This window comes from Lissotriton helveticus, chromosome 12 (assembly GCF_964261635.1).
Source record: "Lissotriton helveticus chromosome 12, aLisHel1.1, whole genome shotgun sequence".
Taxonomy (NCBI): domain Eukaryota; kingdom Metazoa; phylum Chordata; class Amphibia; order Caudata; family Salamandridae; genus Lissotriton; species Lissotriton helveticus.
Genome location: NC_136073.1, coordinates 911,140,209 through 911,164,419, shown reverse-complemented (window position 1 = coordinate 911,164,419; position 24,211 = coordinate 911,140,209). Strand labels below are relative to the sequence as shown.

The following is a 24,211-nucleotide window of genomic DNA, read 5'->3' as shown; positions in this document are numbered from 1 at the left end:
GGTGCAAACCAGGTCCATTCAAGGTTGCACCGAAACCCAAAAGCTTGAATACAGCTCTCTGAGCCACACCAAGGGTATACATTTTGAGGGGCAGCGCTTGGGGATCAGTAATTCACTTCGGCTGTGTCCAGGTGCTGGTACAGGATGCTGAAGAGCCTTATATGCCCCTGAGGCTCAGATCTGAAGCCCAGCAGATTTGCCCTTGGAGTCACTCTGGGAGCCTTCGGTTCAATTTGCAATCCTGTTCTTTTTCCTCAGACAAGAGGGCAGCAGGGCAGAAGGCCAGCAATTCAGCAGTCCAGAAGCAGGCCTGCAGTCCAGCAGAGTGGCAGTCCTTTCAGCAGCACAGCAGTCCATCTTCCTGGGAGAGTATTCACAGGTCCAGAAATGCACTGTGGAGTTAGTGTCTGAGGTCCTTTTTATACCCCTGTGCCCTGGTTCTGGAAGGTGGAAGTAGCATCTAGACAGTGGATTTAAAGGTCATGGAATTTCCTGACTTCCCTGCCCTTGTTTCAGGCTGGCTCCAATTATAATATGAGGTTGTTAAGCCGTTTGTGTGAAGGCAGAGCAAAGACTAATAAGTTGCTAGTGAGACTGTGCTCAGTTCCAATCCCCCATCCTGCCATCACATGGCTTTTGGAGGCACGCCTCATCCCCCTATTGTGTGACTGTCGGGTAGGAAATCACAAAGTCAGTTTCACACAGTCAATCAATCAGGGTTTGCAAAGCATGCCTACTCACCCGTGAGGGTCTCAAGACGCTGAGGTGGGAGAGCAGCATGTCAGACTTAGGTCCTGATTATGATAGAGGTGGGACCACCAAGGACAGCCTGTCGGTGGCGGTCCCACCTCCATCGTAATGCTGATTTCCACCCGTTACATTAGAATGGCTGGCGGTCGGAGAGACCGACCACCACAGATCCGACTGGCTCAAGGAGCCCGTCAGAGGGACATGTATTCCATACAATAATGGCGTGCCTGCTAGGCACCACCGTAGGGATTACAATGTCCCTTTCCTCCTGCCTTTTCATGATGGTTTACCCGCCATGAGAAGGCAGGCGGACAGGGATATTGGGGGCCTGTAGCGGGCCCCCCTTCCTCCCTGGCCCTCCGACATGGGCCCTGGGGGTGCACATATAGGGGCCGATTATGATTGCGGTTTTTCCGCATCCTCCGGGCCGGCGGAAGCCACCGCCGGCCCGGAGGATGCGGAAAAACTGCAGCGGAGCCTCCAAAGACCCACCGCCAAATTAGGATGGCTGGTGGGTCTGGAATTCCGTCCGCAGCTTTTCCGCCTTCCGACCGCGGCGGAAAATCTCTAACATGGCTGGCGGTGTCTATTAGACACCGCCAGCCATATTAGGATGGTGGTGAATACATGCTTTTCCGCGGCGGCTTTTCCTCCGTGGAAAAGCATACGGACTTTCACTTCGGGGGCCCGTTGCGGGCCCCCTGGGTGAAAGGGGGTGGGGGGTGCACATGGGGGGTACCTATGGTACCCCCCTGCATTTGCATGCACAAAGTGGAAGGCACTGCGCAGTGCCTGCTGCTTTGTGCATGCAAATGCGATGCATGCACTTTTAACATTGCGGCGGGTGCAGCTTGAAGCTGCATCCGCCGCAATGTTAAAGATAGAGGATGTGACCGCCACCCTGGCGGTCACATCCTAATCTGCTCGGAGGGAACGCCGCCGCCCATGCGGACGTTCCCTCCTCCTCAGGGGTCGCGGACGGACTCAAGTCCGTGCGCGATTCTAATCGGCCCCTTAGTACCCCAAACATATCCCTGCACCATGTGGCAGGTACCGCATGGTGCCTGCTACATAGTGCAGGGATATGCAAAAAGAGTATTTCTTGTACTGCAGCATGTGCTGCAATACAAAAATACCCTTTGCGACCACCTTGAAATAATTGTAATTGTAATTTTTCAATTGCAGGACCACCGACAGTAAGTCGGGCAGTCCCATCCCCGATACGATCTGACTGCAATCATAATGAGGCCCTTAGTGCTGAGATCATCTGAAGATCAAGGTCTTGAGGTCCTTCTTGAAAAGCGTCAGAGAGGGTGATTTCCTGAGGTGGAGAGGCAGGGTGTTCCACGTCTTGGAGGTGAGGTAGGAGAAGGACATTCCTCCGGTTTTGGTCTGATTAATGGGACGGTTGGCCAGGAAAAGGTGGGCAGAGCGGAGGTATCTGTTGGGTAGGTGGGATGTGAGGCGGTGATTCAGGTATGCTATCCGGCATTGTGGAAGACCGTGTATGAGTGGATGAGGAGTTTAAAGGTTAGTCTTCTGTTGATTGGGAGCCAGTGGAGGTTGCGGAGGTGTTGAGTGATGTGGCTGCGATGGGGGATGTTGAGGATTAGTCTTACTGCGACATTCTGGACATTCTGGAGTCTTCTGAGGAGTTTCTGGGTGATACCGGCATAGAGTGTGTTGCCTTAGTCGAGTCTGCTGATGATGAGGGCGTGGGCGACTGTCTTCCTGGATGCCGTGGGGATCCATCTGAAGGTCTTTTGAAGCAGGCAGGAGATAGTGTTTTTCTGGCAGTCCATTGTAAGCGAGGAGTCCAGTATGATGCTGAGTTTTCGTGCGTGGGTCATGGGGGTTGGGAGACTTCCTAGAGCAGAGGGCCACCAGAAGTCATTCCAAGCAGAAGGGGAGGATCCCAGGATGAGGGTTTCTGTCTTGTACAAGTTGAGCTTCAGGCAGCGGTCCTTCATACAGGCAAAGACGGCTTTCATTCCTCTGTGGAGGCTGTTTCTGGCAATACTGGGCTCAGGAATCAGGTTCAGAAACAAGTTTATTTAGACATTAGCAAATAAAAATTTCTAAAAAGCACACTTACCAATTAAAAAATTTAAAAGGACCCCCCTCCTGACTACCCTACCCCCTAACCCACTGCATGTCCTAATTAAAATTCTGTTTGACAGATCGTAAAATCCAAGCAATTCCAACTGCCACATCGAGATAACGCATTTCAGGCAATAGCTCCACAGCTTTATTCATATGGAGAGCATCATATTTAAAAAACAGAGGTCTTAAAAACTTGATTTTCTTTGCAGAATAAAAGAAGCAGTCCATAAGAATATGCATAAGGGTATATTTAACTTTCAAGGGGCTAGGGCAGAGATCACTATTATTCTGCACCCTAATTCTTTGTGGGCCGAATGAGTAGATTGGAATGCATCCCACCCAAGCCCTTAATATTTCATTCCTTAGTCCTAGGTCTGATAACCATGATCAATAGGAGAAATCGCTACCCTTGCTCAATGTAGTAATCAAGAGGCTAATGGATGATCTCTGCTTTAGATACAGTAGGTCGATCGATTCAGACGCTGTAGCAACAGATTCTCTCAATGCTCGTTTGCCTGGAAAGGGGAGCCAAGATGTAACTGTACCACTATTTAAATAGAGTTTCCTAAGTGCAATTATTCTGGTTCTTACGGCCTTTGCTGACATCCTTTCACTGCTTTGCATCTCTGCCTAACACAATTTTTGAGACTTTAACCACCTCTCATCCTCCAACAATGTATTCAAATATCTTAGATCCCGAGTAGAGGCCGCCATGTTCCAAGCAACCAGATTACACTCTCTCCGTATGGCCTGAAACATGGTTCCTTGGGGGAATGATAAAAGTCTCTTAAGCACTACCTGTTCTAATCTATCCCATTCATAGTTTGGATCAAGGGAAAAACATGCAGGTCTAGCGGAGGTATCTTCCCTTCATAAGCCGTTAGTAATGGGATATGAGATAGCCCCCCAAACCTACCATTGCATCTTGACAGACAGCTGGCCTGCAATAGGGACTTCTGCTTGGTAGCATCCCAATGCGCACCCCAATTCAGATTTTGCCTAAAAATTAAGCCCAGATATTTATATTATTCAGCTTGCTCCACCACCTGCGTACCTAGATACCAAAAAAACTGTACTATTATTTCAAAAATCATAATGTTGGTCTTTTCCAGATTGATAAAGAGCTGTTTCTGCTTGCTATAAGTTGCCAGGGCATTGAGTTCCCTCTGCAAACCAATTGGGGTATAATCCAATAATACCAAGTCGTCTTCATAAATCCGACAAGCAATGTGTTGGATCCCGATTTTTGCCAAAAAGGACTCAGATTGGGAAATAAAAGTTGGGAGGTCGGCCAAAAATAAACTAAAAAGCAAGGGTGCTAAAATGCACCCCTAGCACAGGCCATTGTCAATAGAAATTCTTTGTGATAACCGACCCAAATTATCTAACCCCACCTGAGCCCAATTGCCAGAGCGCAAGGATTGGTGTGCCCCAAGAAGATTTGGTGGTAGATTCCAGGAGGCAAGTTGTCCCCACAAAATATTCCTCAGAATCAAAGGCTGTCTGAAAATCTACAAAGCAACAGCACAGCCTATGATTTTCCCAGCAGAGCCTTTCGAATTATGGCCCACAAAGCAATACAGTAGTCTATGGTGGAATGACCCTCACGAAAGCCCCCTTGTTCTAGTGGGATTCTCTTAGTTTTAGTGGCCCAATCTTTGAGTTTAGCTAGAATAATCTTGGAAAATATCTTTAATGAGATATGCAAAAGGCTTATAAGCTTATAGTGCATAGGGTCTGTACCACTCCCTTTTAAAAAAAATCGGTTTCACTATGGACCCCTTTTAGGAAAAAGGATAAAGGCCAGACAGAGCAATCCAACTAAACAAGGAGGAGTAAATCGAAGCCCACCAGACACTATTTGTTTTAATTTTTACTGCTAGGAAGCTGTTGGGGCCTGCGACTCTGGAGAATTTTACTCTCTTGATAACAGCCTTTACTTCCTTTACTGGTAACCAAATAACTGGAAGAGCTTGCCCGTAAATTAACTAGAAGGTCCCCTATAAAAATCTATAAAATAATTGGCCCACTCGGCTTCTGGAATCATACAAACAAGTGTGCCCCTAGTTTGACCGTTAAACTCATTGACCTTTGTCCAGAACTTTTGCTGGTCATTTAATAATATGATTTCCTGCATCTCATCCCACTTACTATGGTAAAAGGCTGCCTTTTTTGTCTGCACAATGGATTTATATTGACGTTTAGGTTCAGACAAATCTTGGGTGGCTGGGGGGGGGGGGGGTATTATGATGCCTAACACTCTGTTCTCTGTCTCACTAATTGTTTCAACTTTTGGCAATCCGAGTCGAACCAGACCCCTAATCCCTTCGGACAGGATTTTGCCTGCACGCCCTTTTCACATATAGTAACTGAAACGCAGCCCACACAATAACATCATCAACATAGAAAGGGTGACTATCAATCATCTCTTCTAGCTGAAGGGCGGCTAGCTGTTGAAGATGCATGGGATCTAAGCGTGTTGTGAGCCTGCGCGGGTAGGACATCTCTAAAGGCAGAACACTCTCAGGGGATACTGGCTCACACAGGTCAAGAACTGCTGTAGTTACCCAGTGGTCACTGCCCTCATATTTTGCCACCTCAAAACTCTTAAACAGGTCAAAATGCCAAAGGGACTTGAATATATAACCAATAGGTTGCTGCTGCTGGTGAGTCATTTTTTATTCGTCCATTTAGATAATTCAGACCATGGCTCACCAGCCTTTGACTCAACACTTTAGCCTCTTTTTTGATGCTACCAGGGGGAAACTGTGCTGAGGGAATATTATAAGAATCCAATGCTTCTTCCAGGTGCTAATCTAACTGAATGAAATTGGGTTTTGTAAAGCACGTTACTACCCGGAGGCCTCATAGCGCTGTGGATGGGTAGGGTCGGGGGTCTATTAACTGACTCTCAAGGGAAGAGAAATGTTTTCAGGTTTTTCCGGAATTTTTGTAGGTCGGCTCGCTGCGCAGTGTGGGAGGCAGGGAATTCCAGACAGAGGCAACGTTCCATGTGAAGGAGCGCCAGCCCCACCTGGCGCATTTGATTTTTTTTGTTGATGCCAGAAAGGCTGTGCTAGAGCGCAGTGATCTCTGAGGGTGGTAGGGAGTAGCTAGGGAACAGATCATTGCGGGGGCTTTATTCCACATGGCCTTGTGCATTATGCACATTGCCTTGAATTTTACCCTGGCCTGGATAGGCAGCCAGTGTAGTTTCCTCAAGGCGGCAGCGCCCGAATGTCTTCAGGACAGTCCAAGAAGAAGGCGTGCCACCGCATTCTGGGTTATTTGGAGTTTTTTGATCGTGCTGATCGATGCACCTAAGTAAAGGGCATTCCCGTAATCAAGGCGGGAGAGGACGATGGCCTGGACCATTATCCTACGGGCTTGAAAAGGGAGAAGAGGCAAGACTTTCCTCAGCATCCTCATCAACCCGAAGCATGTGGCGGAAAGTATTGTGGCTTGCTGGTTAAAACTCAAGGTGTCGTCTAGCCATACACCCAGACTTTTGATCCGATCTTTTGGCTCTGGTGTACTGTACAGGGAAGAGATGAGCATTAACATCCCCAGCAATTATTATCCTTGCTTCTGGATATTTTTGATCTCTTAATCACCTGGGTTGATATTAGTGTCAGTACACCAGTGACTGCTCTCCCCTTACCCCGGGACTGGTCTTTACTATTCAAAGCCATAAAGCCTTCTACTGACTGGCCCTCTCTTAAACAAGACTCCTATAGGAATACCAGATGGAAGGGCTTCAAACTTTCTTCAAATTCACCGCTGTGCCTCAACCGTTCGAACCCATGGATATTTCAACTTAGGATTCTCAGGTTTTGAGAGGACCCCTCGTTCTCGGATAAGCTGGGCCTAGTATTCCTGTCGCCATCCTGCAGCAGGTCCCACAGGGGGGAGATCCTATTACCTTTAGCCCATGCGGATTGTCTAGACTGTGAAAATGGTCTGTCATTTACTATAACACCTCTCAGATCGGTGGGTGGGTGGCGACTTTGCTGTGTGACTTCGGGCCTTAGAAGCGGGATATATGGTATGGATCGTTCCCATTGAGTAGCAGATAACCCTCTGTGCATATTGATGAGTGGATTCCAAGGTGAGGAGCATAGAGTAGATCGGAGCTCCGTATTATTTAATTTGAGGTGGACAGACCGCGGGATTTTTCCTGAGGTTTGAGAAACGGAGGCCCAGGTGGATCAAATGGCACTCGCCTCTTAAGGTAGCACCAGCTAGGGTGCAGACAGCGGTACGCTGAGGGTGTCCCAACGCAAGGAGCAGCACCAGCTCAGAGATAGAGAGCAGGACCAGTCATGTGACGCAAGCGCATAGATAATACTTTACCTGTGTCCTGAAGAGGCCTGAAGAAATTGACGGCTGAAACGCGTCGGCGTCGTCAGCTATTCAATAGAGGAGTCATCACTAATGTAAACGTGTTGAATGATTCAGAAGCACACTGCTGAGAGGATAGAGAGGTGTTTTGATACCTCGTGCGCTAATAGGACTACCTCTAAGTGTATCACTCAGAGAGTACGGGTGAACACGAGTATTCGAATTTCTTGTTAGGGTATTGGAGAAACTGTGATTTGTATATACGGACCTATGTGTATGTTTGATGCTGGTTATTGTATATATCGTTGTATGTTATTTGAGCAATGTATTTGTGAAGTATTCTGTGGGTCAGAGACTGGTCCAATGGTATGTGTGAAAAATTAAATCATCTTCAACGTGTGTATAAAACTAAAAATAACGTTAGGGTAATTAATTGTATCCTAACTAAGAATAAAGTTGAGTTTTATCCCTCCGTACTTCTTTGTTTCTTCATCTATTTGGTGCACATTTAGAATGGAAGGTAGAGAAGAGCCCAGCTTGGGTACTAATAGTTGAGGGCTCTTTTTTATGGGGCATATGGCTTGTAGACCTACTTTTACTAAATCTTCTTCAGCCTTAATACCTAGGTCCGCAAAACAGGGGGAGATGAAAGAAACTCTGTAAACTTCTCTACATTGTTCGCCCAGATGGAACTCAACAAACGTTAGGTCCAGCCAGGTTATCCCTCAGAGGAAAGGAATTTTTTGGAATAATTGAAGAATCCAAGGGTCGGTGGGGCATATTATCAAGGGGGTTTATCTCCGCTTTTGTGGCTTTAAAAGCCAAGAAAGCGGAGATAAAATTATCTCCCTATTACCTAGCTGTCGCTAACACCAGTTAGCGACATCTAGTAGGAGATAGCGACCATTTTGGGCCCTGCTTTGCATGTCAGTGAAATTTATCACTAATGACATGCAAAGTGGGCGTGCCAAGATGTTAGCGACTGGAAACAGTCGCTAACATCGCTATCTCCTATTACCAACTTTGGATATCTCCAAAAGCTAACACCTGCCCCTGAGCAGTTCTTAGCCATGTTATCCAATGAGAGGTGGATAACATGGCTAAGAGCATTAGCTCGGTAATGCATGAATATCGCTGACTTTTCAGCGATATTCATGCATTGCAGCCGTTTTTTATCGCATTTGCGATAAACCTTGGTAATACCAAGGTTTATCTGCGGTAAAAATCGCCGCAGCTCAGCGGTAACATTTTGTCTCTAACCAAGCAATAGCGATAAAGGTCCGCAATACAGGGGGTGATGAAAGAAACTCTGGAAACTTCTCTACATTTTTCGCCCAGATGGAACCCAACAAACGTTAGGTCCAGCGAGGTTATCCCTGAGAGGGAAGGAATTTTTTGGAATAACTGAAGAATCCAAGGGTCGAAGTTTCTTTGCTTTTTTTCCTTGACGAGTGATATCGAGCAATAGTTCTGAGCTTGCTAATTGCGACCTGATGGAGGATTCATAAGCAGAAGGAGGTACTTTGGGCGATTTATTTTGATGCTGAGACTCAACCACCTTTCTGCTGGCTGTTATTTGAACTTTCTCAGAAGAGGTGGAATGGATTGCCTTAGTAGGGGTGGGATCAAAACTTGTTTTAGGGTGGGTTTTTACATTTTGTTTACCTTTTTATATGTCTTTTTACATGGGAGTACATCCACTGTGCTACCACCATCAGGTCTGGAATGTTGAATGTGGGCAGGCACCATTACTGGGCTTCCCTTTTATACACAGGCATTTCCTTTTGCCTACACATGGGGCACGGGATCCAAGGAATCCATTCTGAGACCGTACCCCCATTGTACGGTAGGACCTTGTGGTGAATTTGCAGGGAATAAAACAATGCTGCTTTTTCCTCACAATTATGCGATATTTAGACATATAGACAGATCCTTCCACATTCAACTGACATTCGGGTTTCCCTGGAATGGCCCTATGCATCCCCTAAGGCTCTGTAGCCGTTATTGCAGCAGATAATTGAGCATTCGTGAAACCACCCAAAATATTTTTAAAGCATTGCAATTCAGATTGAATATCATTCAAAGAGTTTGACAGGTCCATTTGATTAGTCCTTATTGACACCAGAGTTTCCGGAACCCCATGTAGAGTGGTCTGCATAAATAACATCACATCCAGAAAAGACGACGAAGAGGTGGGCTGGAATGATATAGACCTCCCCTGCGATCCAAGCGAATGGGAGGAACTGGAGTTATCGGGACAGACTGATGATGATGATAAAGAGATATTCAAATGAGGAGAAGAAGACAATCTCTGGCCCCTACTTGCGGTCGCACTTGTAATCTGAGATGGAAACACTGAGAGATTGGTTGTTTGTACTTCATCCAATGCTATGCATAAAACATCTGTTGCCAATGCCAAAGCTTTTACCAAGTCCGACTCACTGGGCTACCCATGGGGTGTCTTAACACTATCCTCTGAGGGCAGTTGAGCTCCATTATGAGAATGTTTAAAGACAAAGGTCCAGACGTAGGTGGCCCAATACCGGTCGGTAGCGGCCGAAATTACCGAATTTCGGCCGTTACCGACCGGTATTGGGCATTTGGGATGTAGGTGGCCTAAACTGCAAATTCGGTAATTGTACCGATTCGGTATTTTAAGGAATCAGTAAATTACTGATTCCTTAAAATACCGAATCGGTAAATTACCAAATTTGCAATGTAGGGAGCACTCAAATGAGTGCTTTTCCCATTTTAGGATTCGTTATTTACCACCAACTATAAGTTGGTGGTAAACAAGGAAAACCTTAGAAAATGCAAATCAGTGCTTTTTCAAATTTGCCATGTCGCAGACATACATGCCCTTAGGGCATGTATGTGCGCCACATCTGCACACAAGCACGATTCAGGGGTGCAACAGGGTGCCAAAGTGACACCCTGGCACCCTTGTATGTGTCCCCCATTTTACCGAATCGGTATTTACCGATTCGGTAATTGCCATTCATTGCTATGGGCCTCCAGGCCCTTAGGAATGAATGGCAATTACCGAATCGGTAAATACCGAATTTTACCGATTCAGTAATTTTTACCGATTGTTTTGATACATAGCATTTACCGATTCTAAAATACCGAATCGGTAAAATTCTGTATTTTAGAATCGGTAAATGTACTTTACCTACATCTGACCCACAGTTCTTTATTGAGGTTACTAGGGGTGAGTGTGGAGCCTATCCACTTGATAAAGTGCTTTGATCATGTTGAGCAGACCCCTTCTTCCCTCCAATTTTCCTCTTTTTACTGGCTCTCCCCTGCGATTTACCTTTTTGGACTCTGAGAAAGGGTCTCTTGCTGCAAAGCATAGGGGGCGATAAACGAAGGGGGGTATTCATTTCAAGACAAACAGAGCTAGGTGAAGTTGAAAAAGCAAGAGGCAAAAGGCCCAGGTTAGACGTACCTCCTTCTTGACTACACCCAGCTACTGCTGCCACCTCTACACCTCACCTCACCGCATAGCCCAAAGTTCCTCCAATATTCCTCCAATATACTCCAATGTTCTCCAAGAGAGTTTACAGGCAAACTCTTTAAGGCCCTTCAAAAGACAAGTCAAGTCAAAGGAACAATTCACCCATTTTCCTCACTTGTGGCCACCGAGCACAAGGCACCAGGCACTGACAGACAGGGTAGCAGCTCTGCGGCTGATATATCGCCACACCGTCACGCATCATGCATGTGGCCAAAGAAGCTACTGATCTCTCGGGACCCAAACTTCAGCATCCACCAGAACGACTAACCGGGTGCCTGAAAACCAGCTATCAGGTGCTGTTGGGTGCTGTTGGGTACTGTTGGGTGTCAGAGTGCTGAGAGGTGGCTCCCTCCTGCCGGCCTGCCACCGATGCAAATGTAGGTGCCGATGCTTGGGCTGGGGCTGGGTTGCGCTAGTGCTGATGTTGAATACCGGGGGTGAAGCTGTAGGATCAAAGGTGGCTTGCGTTGTTATTGGTATTGTTAATTTGGATTTATAACGCGCCCAATCACCTGCAGGTCTCTAAGCACATCTTTATGGAGCTGATGAAGAAGCAGCCCAGTTACACTGGAAGCGGAAGGCAGACTGAGGAGACTGGGCGACTGAGCCAATGATAGTGGGATCTTTGGTGAGGGAGAGGATCTGTTGGGTGTTTTCAGCATAGGTGACGATGTTGAGCCTGTGGTTCCATTGGTGGCTGTGATGGGAGCTATGTAGACGTTGAAGAGGGTGGGTCCAAGGGAGGGACCCTGGGGTACTAGGCAACTGATCTCTGTTGGTTTTGAGAGGTACGGTGGGAGTCTAACCCATTGTGTTCTGCCGGTAAAAAAGGAGTGGATCCAATTGAGGGCCTTGTCTCGGATACCTGTATTGTGGAGGCTTGTGGCTAGAGTGCAGTGGGAGACGGTGTCGAAGGCCGCCGAATGGCCTAATAGGATGAGAGCCTCGGTTTCGCCCTGGTTGAGGATAGAGCCGGTATCATCTGTGGCAGTGAGTAGGGCGGTCTCATTGCTATGATTGCTTCGGAATCTGGATTGGGAGATATCCAGTATGTGGTTGGTTTCAGTAAAGTTGACAAGCTGAGTGTTGATGGTTTTTTTGATGACTTTGGTTGGGATGAGGAGCAGGGCAATGGGCCTGAAATTCTTGAGGTCCATTGGGTCCGCAGAGGGTTTCTTCAGGAGGGGTTGATCTCAACATGTTTCCAGTCATCAGGAAAGGTGGCCTTCTTGAGTGAGCAGTTGATGGCTTAGCATAGCTCAGCTGCAATGGTGGAGGCGGCTCTGTGGAAGATGTGGTGTGGGCAGGTGTCTGCAGGTGATCCGGAGTGGATACTTTTCATGATCTTTATGGTGTCATCTGTGGTGAGCGGGGACCAGCTGTGCAGAGTTGGTAGGGGGGTCGCCCTTTGATGTGGTGGTTGTTGATGCAGTGCGGTGGTCCAGGGTGTCGAAGTTGTCATAGAGTGTCTTGATCTTATGGTAGTAGAAGTTGCTAAGGCTGTTGCAGAGGTCTTGGGAGGGTTGGATGTCTGTGGCTTCGCTGTTGGGTTTGGCAAACTTCTTGATGATGCTGATTAGTTCTTTGCTATTGTGTGCATTGTTGGTGATTCTGTGTTGGAGGGCCTTCTTCCTTGTGGTTTTGATAAGGTGGTCCTGCACGGTGGTGGATGCGTTTAAGGTGGCATGGGCTTCCGGTGTTTTGTTGCTCCTACATGTCTTCTGGAGTGGTCTGACTCTGGAAGCAGGGGAGTGAACCAGCTTGCTTTCTTGATGTGTTGTTTGCCAGAGGCTTTCTTGAGGGGCAAGGGTGTCGGTGCAGTTTGCGATCCATTGGTGGAGGTTGCGTGGTGTGGTGCTGGAGTCAGAGAATATCGGTGGTGATGTGTCATTGACGAGAGTGGTGAGTTGATCTTCTGTGACTCTGTTCCAGCTTTACCAGTGTAAACAATGGGTGTGCTGGTGTGCGGATTTGTTGAAAGAGAAGAGGATACAGTGGTGGTCGGTCCAGAGGAGTTCAGTGGTGTGGCTATAGGAGATGCTGTTTCCTATGGCAAAGACACGGTTGAATGTGTGTCCTGCTGTGTGTAGCTGTTTAGTCCTACGTTGATGATGATGATCTCAAGGAGGGAGGAGGTGTTGGGATCGTTTTGGTTGTCTAGGTGGAAGTTGAGGTCTCCAAGAAGGATGTAATCAGTGGATGCGAGAGCCTGAGGTGCGATGAGGTCGACAATGGAGTCTGTAAAATAGGTCCATAGACTGGGTGATCTGTAGCCAAGGGTGCTGCAGAGGGTGGTTTTTGGATTGGTCTGGATCTGGAGGTGGTCTATGTCGTTCGTTGGTTCGTCTGAGTGTGTGGTCAGGCGGAGGGATCTTTTGTGGATGATGGCGATTCCTCCTCCTGGCCAGATGGAGAAGTCCTTGCAGATGATTTTGTAGCCATCGGAGATGGCGGTGGTGATGCCTGGCGCTGAACTCGAGTTCATCCAGGTTTCAGTCAGGAGGGAGATTTTGGGTGAGGCAGCATCAAGGAGGTTCCAGACCTCTGTGACGTGTTAGTGGAGGGATTGTACAGTGAGAAGGAGCACTTGAGAGGCTTGGGTATGGTGAGGGTCTGTAGATTGGGTGAGGTATCGGGGGTGTGACGGTGGGTGAAGGTGAGGTGACAGTGAAACCAGGATAGCAGGCTATTCATGGAGAAGCAAGTCAACGCAGTCTCAAACGTCTGCTTCCACACTTTTCTAATGTTCTGCAAGATCTTCAGGTGGCTCCCGGCAGACACTATGAAGACCATCACGCAGGCCCTCATTACCAGCAGACTGGACTACGAAAACACGCTCTACTTAGGAATCACTGCATGCCTCCTGAAGATACTCCAAACAATACAGAACTCAGCTGCAAGGCTCATACTCGACCTCCCCAGAATGACCCACATCACACCATATCTCAAGAAAGTGAACTGGCTCCCAATTCAGAAGGAATGCCAGGTCAAGATGCTGACCCATGCATACAAGGCCTGGCACAACGAAGGACCAGCATACATCAAGAAAGGCATGACCCTCAATCAACCGACCAAACACCTTCAATCAGCTTCCCTCTCCCTCATGGACGCCAAAAGGATTCATCGAGGAAACAGCGGATGACGCTCCTTCTGCCACCTGGCAGCCAAGGTTGGGAACAACTGCCCCTGGACCTCAGGACCACACTGTTGCTCCAACAATTCAGAGGAGAACTAAAGACCTGGATGATTGAATGATCAAACCTCCATGCAGCTGCAAATATCTCCAGCACCTCGAGACCCTCATGGGTGATTTGCCATGCTCTGTAACTGTTTGATTGATTGTCCTAATGCCAAGTCAACATGGCAGTTAGAAACAGCATTCAGACTGCAGTGGAAGCAGTGGAAGGGGTTTTAGGGTGATGCTTAGCTAGGTGCCACTATAAGAGCTGCAGGTCCTATGGGAAAATGTAATGTACAGTCCTGGGGTATATGGTCTACCCCTATACAAGGGACGTGAAAGTGAAAAAATATGCCTGTTGTACTGGGTTCTGCCCTAGCAGTACACCTGGATTTTTTTCTTTTCGGATCACCCGGTTTTTGGACTTTTACTGGTTGAGCCTCACAACTGGTGTCTCACCCATGGTAATCACATAGTAAATGGACTGTGCATGTTTATTGCCAGTGTCCGCCTTTTAAGATAAGGCTGCTGCAATGCAGCAAGGATAAGGGGCACTTAGCTGGTTGCACATGAATACGTGTGCACATGTGTGTGCACACATTCGGACTGCACGTCGGAGATTACTGTGGTGCTCAGCTTGACAACAGTGCACTGGTAGCCTGGCACAATGAACACTCTTTAGGTATTCACCTGGGCTAGGCCTCATGAGGGTAGCATACACTTTTAAGGAAAGTCAGTGTGTTTTACTGTTTTACCGATTGTTACACTCCATGATATACATAGGGAGGGAACTGCCTTAGAGTGTAGTTTCCCTTCTCCTTGGCCTACAGAGACCATTGACATATTGAATTATAGTGTAACCTGAGCGAGAAAACCAAATTTGCAACTTCCAAAATGATAATGTACATTTTGTGGGTCATTCAGAGTTTCCATATTTTCCCGGCTCATCTCAGGATCAGAGCCCAGGCCTTGTGTCACCCGTCTGTGCTCAGTAATTACATTTTCTCCAACAGCAGGAACATCAGTTGCCCCCACACAACAAGAGCAAATGCTAATACATCTGCCAATGTATATTTGTTAATTACTGCACGGTATTTAGCAGTGTGTGTGAAATAAATGTACTTATCCTTTTTCTTTAGAGAAAATACTGACTGGACAATTATGTATCGGGTGTTAATATTGTGTGCCGGTGACTGGTGATTACTAGTCCACACCAACTCCCTTGAGTAGACGTTAGACTGCTCCACCTCGCTCTCCCGTGAGAGTCAAGTGCTACGATGGGGCGTTTGGTTCCCACTGAGGACAATTGAGGAACAATTACTTGTGCTGGCCACACAACTAAGAACCCAATTTCCAACAGATGCAACTCACTCCTACCATGTTTAAAGGAGAGAGCACAAGCAACTTAGCACTGGTTAGTAGAGGTAAGTACACAGAGCCCTAATGCCAACAAAAATGAATTCAGCAAAAAGGGCAGGGTAAAAGGCAAAATGGTTGGGGGTGATCTGCAGAGAGAGACAGATCCAACATGGGATAATTCCGATGAAATCACACAAATATATTTTCAAATTAAACATGTATCTTTATTTCTTTCATGAATTTGATAATGAGATGTGAATATATTAGAAATGCGCCAATCTGCAACTGGAAATCAAAATCAGATGTGTGTCCTTGATTATAAAGAAAATGTACTTTGAGTTATATGTGTATTGTAAATAATATCCTACATTGTAGTCTGTAATTGATGTATACATATGTGCTCTTTCAGCAAATTCTCGAGCAAGATAGAGAACCTCAAGAGATCTGCTGAGAGTTTGAGTGTGAATTCATGGGCATGGAGGACTCAGTATCAGGGTGAACATGCTGGCCAGGAGGCTGCTACAACTACATCTTGTCCTGTGTCTGCCACCATCTGTACTACCATCAGCCAACTTGGTCCTCTTCTCCATAAAATTAGGCTCCACCCAGTTCATAAACAGAGACGGGTCTCCTTTGCTCCAGGCACCTCTCCCCCTGACCCCTTGTCACCAACACTGATCTCAGAGGAGGCCCTTGATTTTAGACAGCCTTTCTATAGGGTAAACGGCAATGCTAAATGCCATCAAGGTTGGCAATACCACCCTGTCATCTCTGCCTTACAGATTGGTTTACATATACCAAGAGCCTCCACTGGCACCAGTGATTCAACCATGCCTGATCCCATTCTACCGTCCAAACATCTGTCCCCATTCCACGGCACTCACCATTGTTTTGTTCACACACCATCCTTTGAATGCCATACAGCAGTTAACTTCCATCAACCACTTCCATAACACATTAACACTGTGATTCACAGAAACAACCAATTCAATCAAAATCAAAAGACTCACATACACCCACCAAGCCAAACTAATCCTCGAATACCCATAAACACTCCCTTGCTCTTACTTTCTCCTACATCTCTAAACCCTTTCCTGCTCTTACCTCCTCCAATACCTCTAAACCATTCCCTGTTCCTAAATCATCCCATTTCCGTGAACTTTTTCCTAAATCATCTCATTACCATAAACCGTTCCCGGTTTCTAAATCCTGCCATTCCCCCAAACCCACTCCTGCTCCCATCTGAAGCTATACCACTAAACCCTTGCCTGCTCCTAAATCATCCCATTTCCCAAAATCCACCCTTGCTACCACCTCCTCCTATACTTCTCGATTGTCCCTGATCCTAAACCTTCCATATTCCTAAACCCTCCCCTGTTCCTAAATGCCCCCATACTGCTAAGCCCTCACCTATTTCTAATTCTTCCCATTCCTATTACTACCATGCTCCTACCTCCACCCACACTACTAAACCTGCCCATCCACAAATACATCCAAAATCTCACACACACCCACAAAAACACTCAAATCACTTCAACCCACTCATAGCCACACATTCCCAAGAGCCCTCTAACACCCATTACACCTAATGCAACACATGTTTAGGAGACAAGAACTATGGCGTGAGCCACACTTTATGAAGGAATTTGGACTGTGATAGGACATTTCGAGCCAAAGAAAGGACTATATCATCAATAACAACATATTATTGTGTTTTAAAATAACTTTTAATTATTAAAAGGGTACCAACACAAACTGCATCCTCTGGGTTGAATATATTATGTGTAAAAACCATAGACCAGGTTTTGATAAAAAAAAAGCAGTGTCCTGGATCAATGGGAAACAGCAGCCCTCATTCTCCTGGACCTGACCACTGCATTTAACACCGTCTCCCACCACAGCCTGATCAATAGACTCCACCACATTGGGATTCAAGGAAAAGCAATATCCCAAGAATATCATCTGTGGAGTCGCCGAAGGATCGTCCCTGAGCCCGACACTCTTTAACACCTACATGACCCCCCTGGCTGCCACCCTCAGGTCACACAGACTCAAGATCATCTCCTGTGCCTGAGATATACAGCTCATCCTCTCACTGTTCGATGACCCCTTCACCACTAAAGCCAAATTCCACAGATGCCTGTTGAACATTGAGGAATGGATCAAGGACAGCTGTCTCAAACTAAACATCAAAAACATGGAAGTCCTCTTTGGGAATAACAACTCGTCATGGACTGGCTCTTGGTGGCCCGAGGAGCTCAGCATCTTCCTGAATAGCAGGCTATTCATGGAGAAGCAAGTCAACACAGTCTCATCCGCCTGCTTCCACACTTTTCTAATGATGTATTTTTTTAAAACTCTTTTTATTGACAAAACGACAAAAGACCTACAAACAAAGAAACGAAAATAAACATCAGGTGATGCAGTACATCTTCCCTCACATGGGTCCTTAAGCACAAATACAGAATCACATGATCAATGTTTCACACTTGGATCATAGGAATTCCTGCGCCTCCAGCTCCGGAGGTGGCACCGGTGGTTCACAAATTCCTCTTCGGTGATCATTCCAGTCTACCCAGATCTTCCCCCATTTCTCCGGGCAACGCCTGGCTACCTATACTGATTTCTCCCTAAACATACACCAGTCCAGATCCTCATCCCACTTAGAGACTCGGGCGGTTGACTTGCACCCCAAAGCTGAGCAATATTTCGTTTAGCCACCATATACGCCAGCGTTACCCGTTGCTTCCGATATACATTCAAATCTGTAGGTTCCCATACATTCAACAGACACCTTCGAGCCTCTGGTCGTATCTCCCCATCCAAACACCTCTTTTAGTTCATCATGTATCTTCATCCAAAATGTCTGTATCGCCACACAGTGCCAAAGAATATACATAACAGTGCCAGGTTCTCCACACTCTCTTCTACACACTCCACTAACCCCTTGTCCCATTCGCACCAGCCGAGGCCCGGTTATATGTAATGATGCATCTTTAATACTATTTATAAGAATACAACCAGCCATAGGAATCTAGCCTAATTATGTAAGAATGTTGTATCTTCAAACATAAATGGGATTTAATACATTGTTTGATTCTAAATTAAGCAGAGGTCACTCTGCCTAGTGCCCATAGTATGCTTTATTAATTAGAAATAATTAAAATAAATTAATTGGCATGATAATAATAATATGATGTATTTGATTTACTTGTATTGTGTACACGATGAATATCATAATAACATGCCAAGTAAAGGTATATGTTGATTTAAAAAGAAAATGGTGGCATCCACTGGGTTGTCCAGCTTCATCTGGCATGTTAAATATCAGTGTGTTCTCACTCCTGGTTACCAGTCAAACAAACATTTTCTCAGTGAAGATTTACAACTTTGAAACTTGAAAATTACACCCCAATGTTAGTTTTTTACACTCCAAGCAAGCCAGGAGGAATGGTCTTTAAAAGAGTGAATGGCTCATAAACTGAAGTAACATGTCCTTAGGGTTTCAAACACCCAACATCTATTTATAATGTGGAAGACCCTGCCTGTCCTCTGTAAAAAGGAGAGTAACACATACAGAGCAAATTTAATTTATTTGTTAAAACATAAATATATAAAATAAATAAGTCTACATATGTTTAATATTGTTTACATTGTAAAAATGAGAAACATACAAATATATATGTATAAACATAGAATTTTGAAGATACAACCCTACCCGAAGATGAAGGCCATGAAACTTGCAGTATCAGCGCTGCGAGGCCTCAGGGTAGTCATGCGCAATAGAAATAGAATTTAATTAATTTCATTCATTCATTCATCTTCTTGGTAAGAAAGAGTTTGTAAGTACATTTAAAAATAGTTAACATTTCGTAAATGTTTCAATTAACTAGTTAAAAGTGGATCTACACTGGACCTTAGGGTGACATTTGTAAGAGTAAATACTGGCCCATCGGTGTTATACATGAGCTTAAAGGGTCCTGGGAGGTAACCAAGAATACACATTTTGATAAGCTGTCACGTTGTTATTTTCTATGCATGTATGTGATATAGCAAATAACCATCAACATTGTTTATTTAGTATATTTTCCTATTGTAAGTACAATATATATTTTGTCATTTTTTTTTCAAATTACATATAATTTTGTATATATTATGGACGCCATAAAATGAGGCATTTAATTTACATTCATTGATATTATTATAAAACCCATGGGCAAACATGATTAATTACTACTGGAGTTTGCGTCTGATTTTTGCACCCCGGGACACTTTGGTATTACAGAAGAGGCCACAGATGCTTTTACTGCTCCTTCTGTAACACAGATAATGCTGGTGCATATATTGTGTCCACGATATCTCCAGAGGCATTCTTTATCTCTTTCCCTCTGTGCCCGTGCCGTATTATGGATGTGGCACAGCGGTAAAGGAGCTGTCAAGAGTGTGCCCCCTGATGGCAGTCTTCTGGAGGTGGTCATGATGGTCCTATTGATCCCCTGACATCTCCTTGCAGGCGGGCGCAGTCATTTACTCCTCCGCCTGAGAGGTGATCTCCCTCATGGTAATGCCCTCTAAAAACCAAATCTAAATAGATGGGCAGAGTCATGGCTGGATCTACTTCATGAATGATATTTTACATTTTACTCTTTTGAGAGAAGAAGAAAAAAGTGATGTGTTATGGTGTTTCATCCTTCAAAACTCTAGATTCTAAATCGGGGGAGTGGAACTCCATGACAGTGGACACTTTTTGGCGGGACTAACCCGTCCACCAAACGGTAAATCAGGCCCATATTCCTCTGCAAAAAAAAGGTGTAGGACTGTATGATAGTTTTTGCATTATATTCAGGCAATTACAAGAAAAAAGAAAATAAAGAATATATAGGAATAGTCTATTTGATAAATATTTAAACATGAATAAATTATGTTTATTAAAATTAATAAGATGTAAAACAATGTAAATGCTGGGATCTTTTTGAAACAAGTAATAAAACTTCCTATTAAAATTGTGTCTAAAAATTGTTTGATATAGAAGAAAAAAGAATATGAACGTTTATAATTGTAATGAAAGGACATAATGAATCCCAATCTTTATCTAAAATGGGCAATGGATGTTGTGTTTACTATTCTTTCACCCCTGCAAATATTGCACAAGCTACTCTTTTTCATCATTCTATTCAAACAACACTAGTATATGTTTAGATATATGTCAGGTATCCATTTGGCATTAGACTTGATTTTTCACCACAAACTGGTATTTTTGTCACCATTGGAAATGCGTTGCTCCTTCTATTTGTGCTCTAGCTGCTTTAACTTAGAAAAATCAATTAGAAACTTATTTAGATTTGGTGGAAATTGATATTTTGCCAAAGGAATGTCAAAAGTGCCGTCCATAGTCTCATCTATCAAGCCACTATTTAGGAGTGCTCTCTATGGTGAATGCCCTACCATTGAAGACTCCTCAGGCTCAGCTAATGAGTGTTCCAAAGATCAGAATCAGCTCTGCCATAAAAGAGCAAACATTCCCCATTCGATCTACAGGATGTGCTTCATCACCATTAATTGCAGAGTTACTTCCTTGAATAAACTTGATGGATATCTTGGTAGACTTTCTGTAAAACAGGGTTGTGAGTTCCTTAAATTGGTGGGAAACATCTTCATCATGTGAAGGAGACTCTCTGAATTATGATAATGTGCCCCCAATCTGGAATACATCCCTAGGGCCTGCAGTCGTGAGCAACAATTCCATCATCACAGAACCCTGTCAACACTAGCACAATTTGCACCAAAGGACCCCACCTACCCAAAGAGAAGATTCTCATGGCAGAGATACCCCACTTCTACTCAATAGAAGAACTGAGATAGAATTCCAACAGAGGGAGATTAGAGTAATAAGGAGCTCACAGTCTTGCAGAGGAACGAGTTACTGGAGCACAAAGCGACATTTGCCTCGCATCATTCGTCCACCTCCAGTGATCTGCAGTTTGTCTTACTGATCGTGTAGAAGATCAGAGAGCTGAGTCTTGCGGGTGATGGAGGCTATTTTAATGGTGATGTTTGCCTCTAACTGGAAGCCAGTGCAATTGTCCTAGGATACGGGTGATGTACTCTGATTAGTCTGCATTGAAGTCTAGGCATGCTACTGCTTGCAGGGTGACCTGAGAGGTACAGGTTATGGATTTCAGAAGGCCAACCACGAGTTTACCTCTGTCCAGAAAGGAACACACTTGTGCTTGGACTGATCTCCTCCTGCAAGAGAGGTGAAAGGTTTGATTTCCCTTTATAGGTGAAATCAAACCTCCCCTTTCAATGACATAGCTTTGACCAGTTTATTGGGGTGTTTCTTCAGAAACAGATTTGGATGAAACATGAAGACTAGAGTTTTTATAAATGTCACAAGTGATGGTGGAATGCTAGGTGTGAAAAATGCTTTGAGCAAATTTTGACCTGGGATGCTTGGCGTTGTAACTAGAAAGCAGACACCCTACTGATTAGTTTGTCTAGGAATGTTTTGTGACAATAATATGTTCAATGGGTTGGAGGCCGTCAAGTATAGATGAGTATAATCTGTGTGTTAGTGTAAAGAAATGTCTTTATCTTAGACCATCCGTCAGCCGTATTACGATCACATTCTGTCCTATGGGGATCATAATACAGTGGAAGGGGTATTTATCATGTTTGTGACAGAGTATTCTCTCCACCGACTTCTAAATCAGGCCCTTCATCTTTTCTATTTAAAATTGGTATTCTCTCTGATGATGTATGCGTTTAACATTCAGCAATCTCTATATACTTTCTCCTTTGGTTTCAGTTGCAGGTACATTTGTCAGCGATAGATGAAGTGGAATGACACCACGGGCAAGGGATTCATCCTCACAGGGTTCTCCATCTGCTCAGGTGTTCAAGTCTCACTGTTTGCTTTTTTTTTGTTTATCTACATCCTGGCGCTCTCTGGAAACCTCATTGTTATCGGGGTTATCACAACCACAAACAAGCTCCACACCCCTATGTATTTCTTCCTCTGTGTCCTGTCCTTTCTTGACATCACCTCTGTCTCGGTGACCGTCCCAAGAATGCTGAAGGATCTATGGACCCAGCAGAAGGTAATCACCTTCCATCAGTGCCTTACCCAAATGTTTGTCATTATCTGGATAGCACTTTCAGATGCTTTTCTCCTCACTGTCATGTGCTATGATCGTTATACCGCCATCTGCTACCCATTAAATTACACAACCCTCATGAGCAGGCAGCTATGTATTAATATGATATCTCTTTCCTTGATCGGTGCTATGCTTATCTCCTTTGTAAATACCTTTCTTGTTTCACAATTACCCTTTTGTGGACACAACAGGATTGAAAATTTCCTGTGTGAATTTCCTGCTTTGCTGAAGTTGGCCTGTGGGGGCACCTTGACCAGTGAGATTGTGTTCTTCCTATTGGCTGGGGGTGCAGCATTGGTGACCTTCCTATTCATACTCATCTCCTACATACACATTATTAGGGTGATCCTGGACATACCTTCTGCAGAGGGCAAAAGGAAGGTCTTCTCCACCTGCTCGGCTCACCTCATGGTGGTTTTCCTGTTCTACGGGACAGGGGCTGCAAGCAACTTGACTCCTCCAAGCAGCAAAGAGCAGCCAGATAAGCTGGCATCACTGTTTTATACAGTTTTTGCCCCAATGCTGAATCCGATTATTTATAGTCTAAGGAATGAAGATGTGAAACAGGTTCTTAGGAAAGCAATCCATCAGAGGAGCAGATACTCATAGGCTGTGCAGCAGTGATTTTGTTTGTCTTAAAAAACATGCACTACTTTTTAAAATTGTGTTTGGTTGTAGTTATTAAAATTCATAAGGGTTTAACATTTTGCATGAATAAATTCTTCATGTATGTTTTCTGAGAGAGCATGGCATACCTTTTTAACTTACATTATATTCATAATCACTGTACCAGAAGGATACTTCTAAAGTTCAACACTAGTATCTTCTGTACTTCCAAAGCACCCTAAATCACATGATTGTCTCTTTGGGTCATAGCACCAATATTTCACAGAATGTGGAGCTGAAATATTTGCGTGAAGCACTACAAGTCTGGTATATGCAATATTAGTACGTCAAGACCTGTCAGCTGGCTCCCCAATCAACTCTGCATTGTGAATTTTCATCCTTAGCTATTCCGTACCTTGGAGACAAATCAATATTCTTCCATATTACAGATCGATGGCTGATTTCAACAACTCCATCTCAAAGCGCATCTATGAATCTGCCACACTAAGCCCAAACATTAGATTTATTGGAGAAAGGACCTTAATCAAGCTAATCGCTCTCTCCCATAACTTCACCTACACCGGGCTCCTCATCTATCGCCCTCCCGGTCCAGCCAGGGCCTTTCAAGAGGCTCTAGCACATATTGCCTCACCCGTGTCTTAGACTCAGCTAATCTAAATATTTTAGGGGATCTCAATCTCCATTTGAGCTGCCGCAACTCCCATGAAATCTCTAATTTCCTGGATGACTTGGAAACCTGTCCATTGGTTTAATTGGTAGTGGGCCCCACACATCAAGATGGACACCTACTTGACCCAGTCTTTTCGAATCTACAAAATTTGTCAGTATTCCCCCCCCCTTCCTGTGACATGGACTGACCACTATCTTATTTCCATGTACTTGGATTTAGAAGAGACCACCCTGAGGGCCCCCGTCAATCTCTGTGGAAACGTCCTTGGCACAAACTGGACAATACCACCTTTCAATCTACCTTAAATGCCTCCTGCCCAGTTTGGCCTCCTGATCCAGAGGCAGCCGACAGAGGTTTTAGGGGCTGGATCAATAATTCACTCGACCAGTGCATCCCGAAGAAACTGTTAGAGTCTAGACATGCACAAACACACACTTGGTATAATGAGACCCTTCGGGAGAAAGGAAAAAGTGGAAAATCTTGGAGCAGGCCTGGAGAAGGTCATA

The 24,211-nt window shown here is 44.9% G+C and overlaps 1 protein-coding gene across 1 annotated transcript; it reads left to right on the top strand.

Annotated features, from left to right (window-relative positions):
• The first annotated feature begins 22,084 nt into the window (after positions 1-22,084).
• LOC144798208 (olfactory receptor 1G1-like) lies at positions 22,085-23,017 on the top strand. Its single transcript, XM_078668954.1, has one exon. It carries the CDS (start codon positions 22,085-22,087, stop codon positions 23,015-23,017), a length of 933 nt encoding a protein of 310 aa, XP_078525080.1.
• The last annotated feature ends 1,194 nt before the right edge of the window (positions 23,018-24,211 follow it).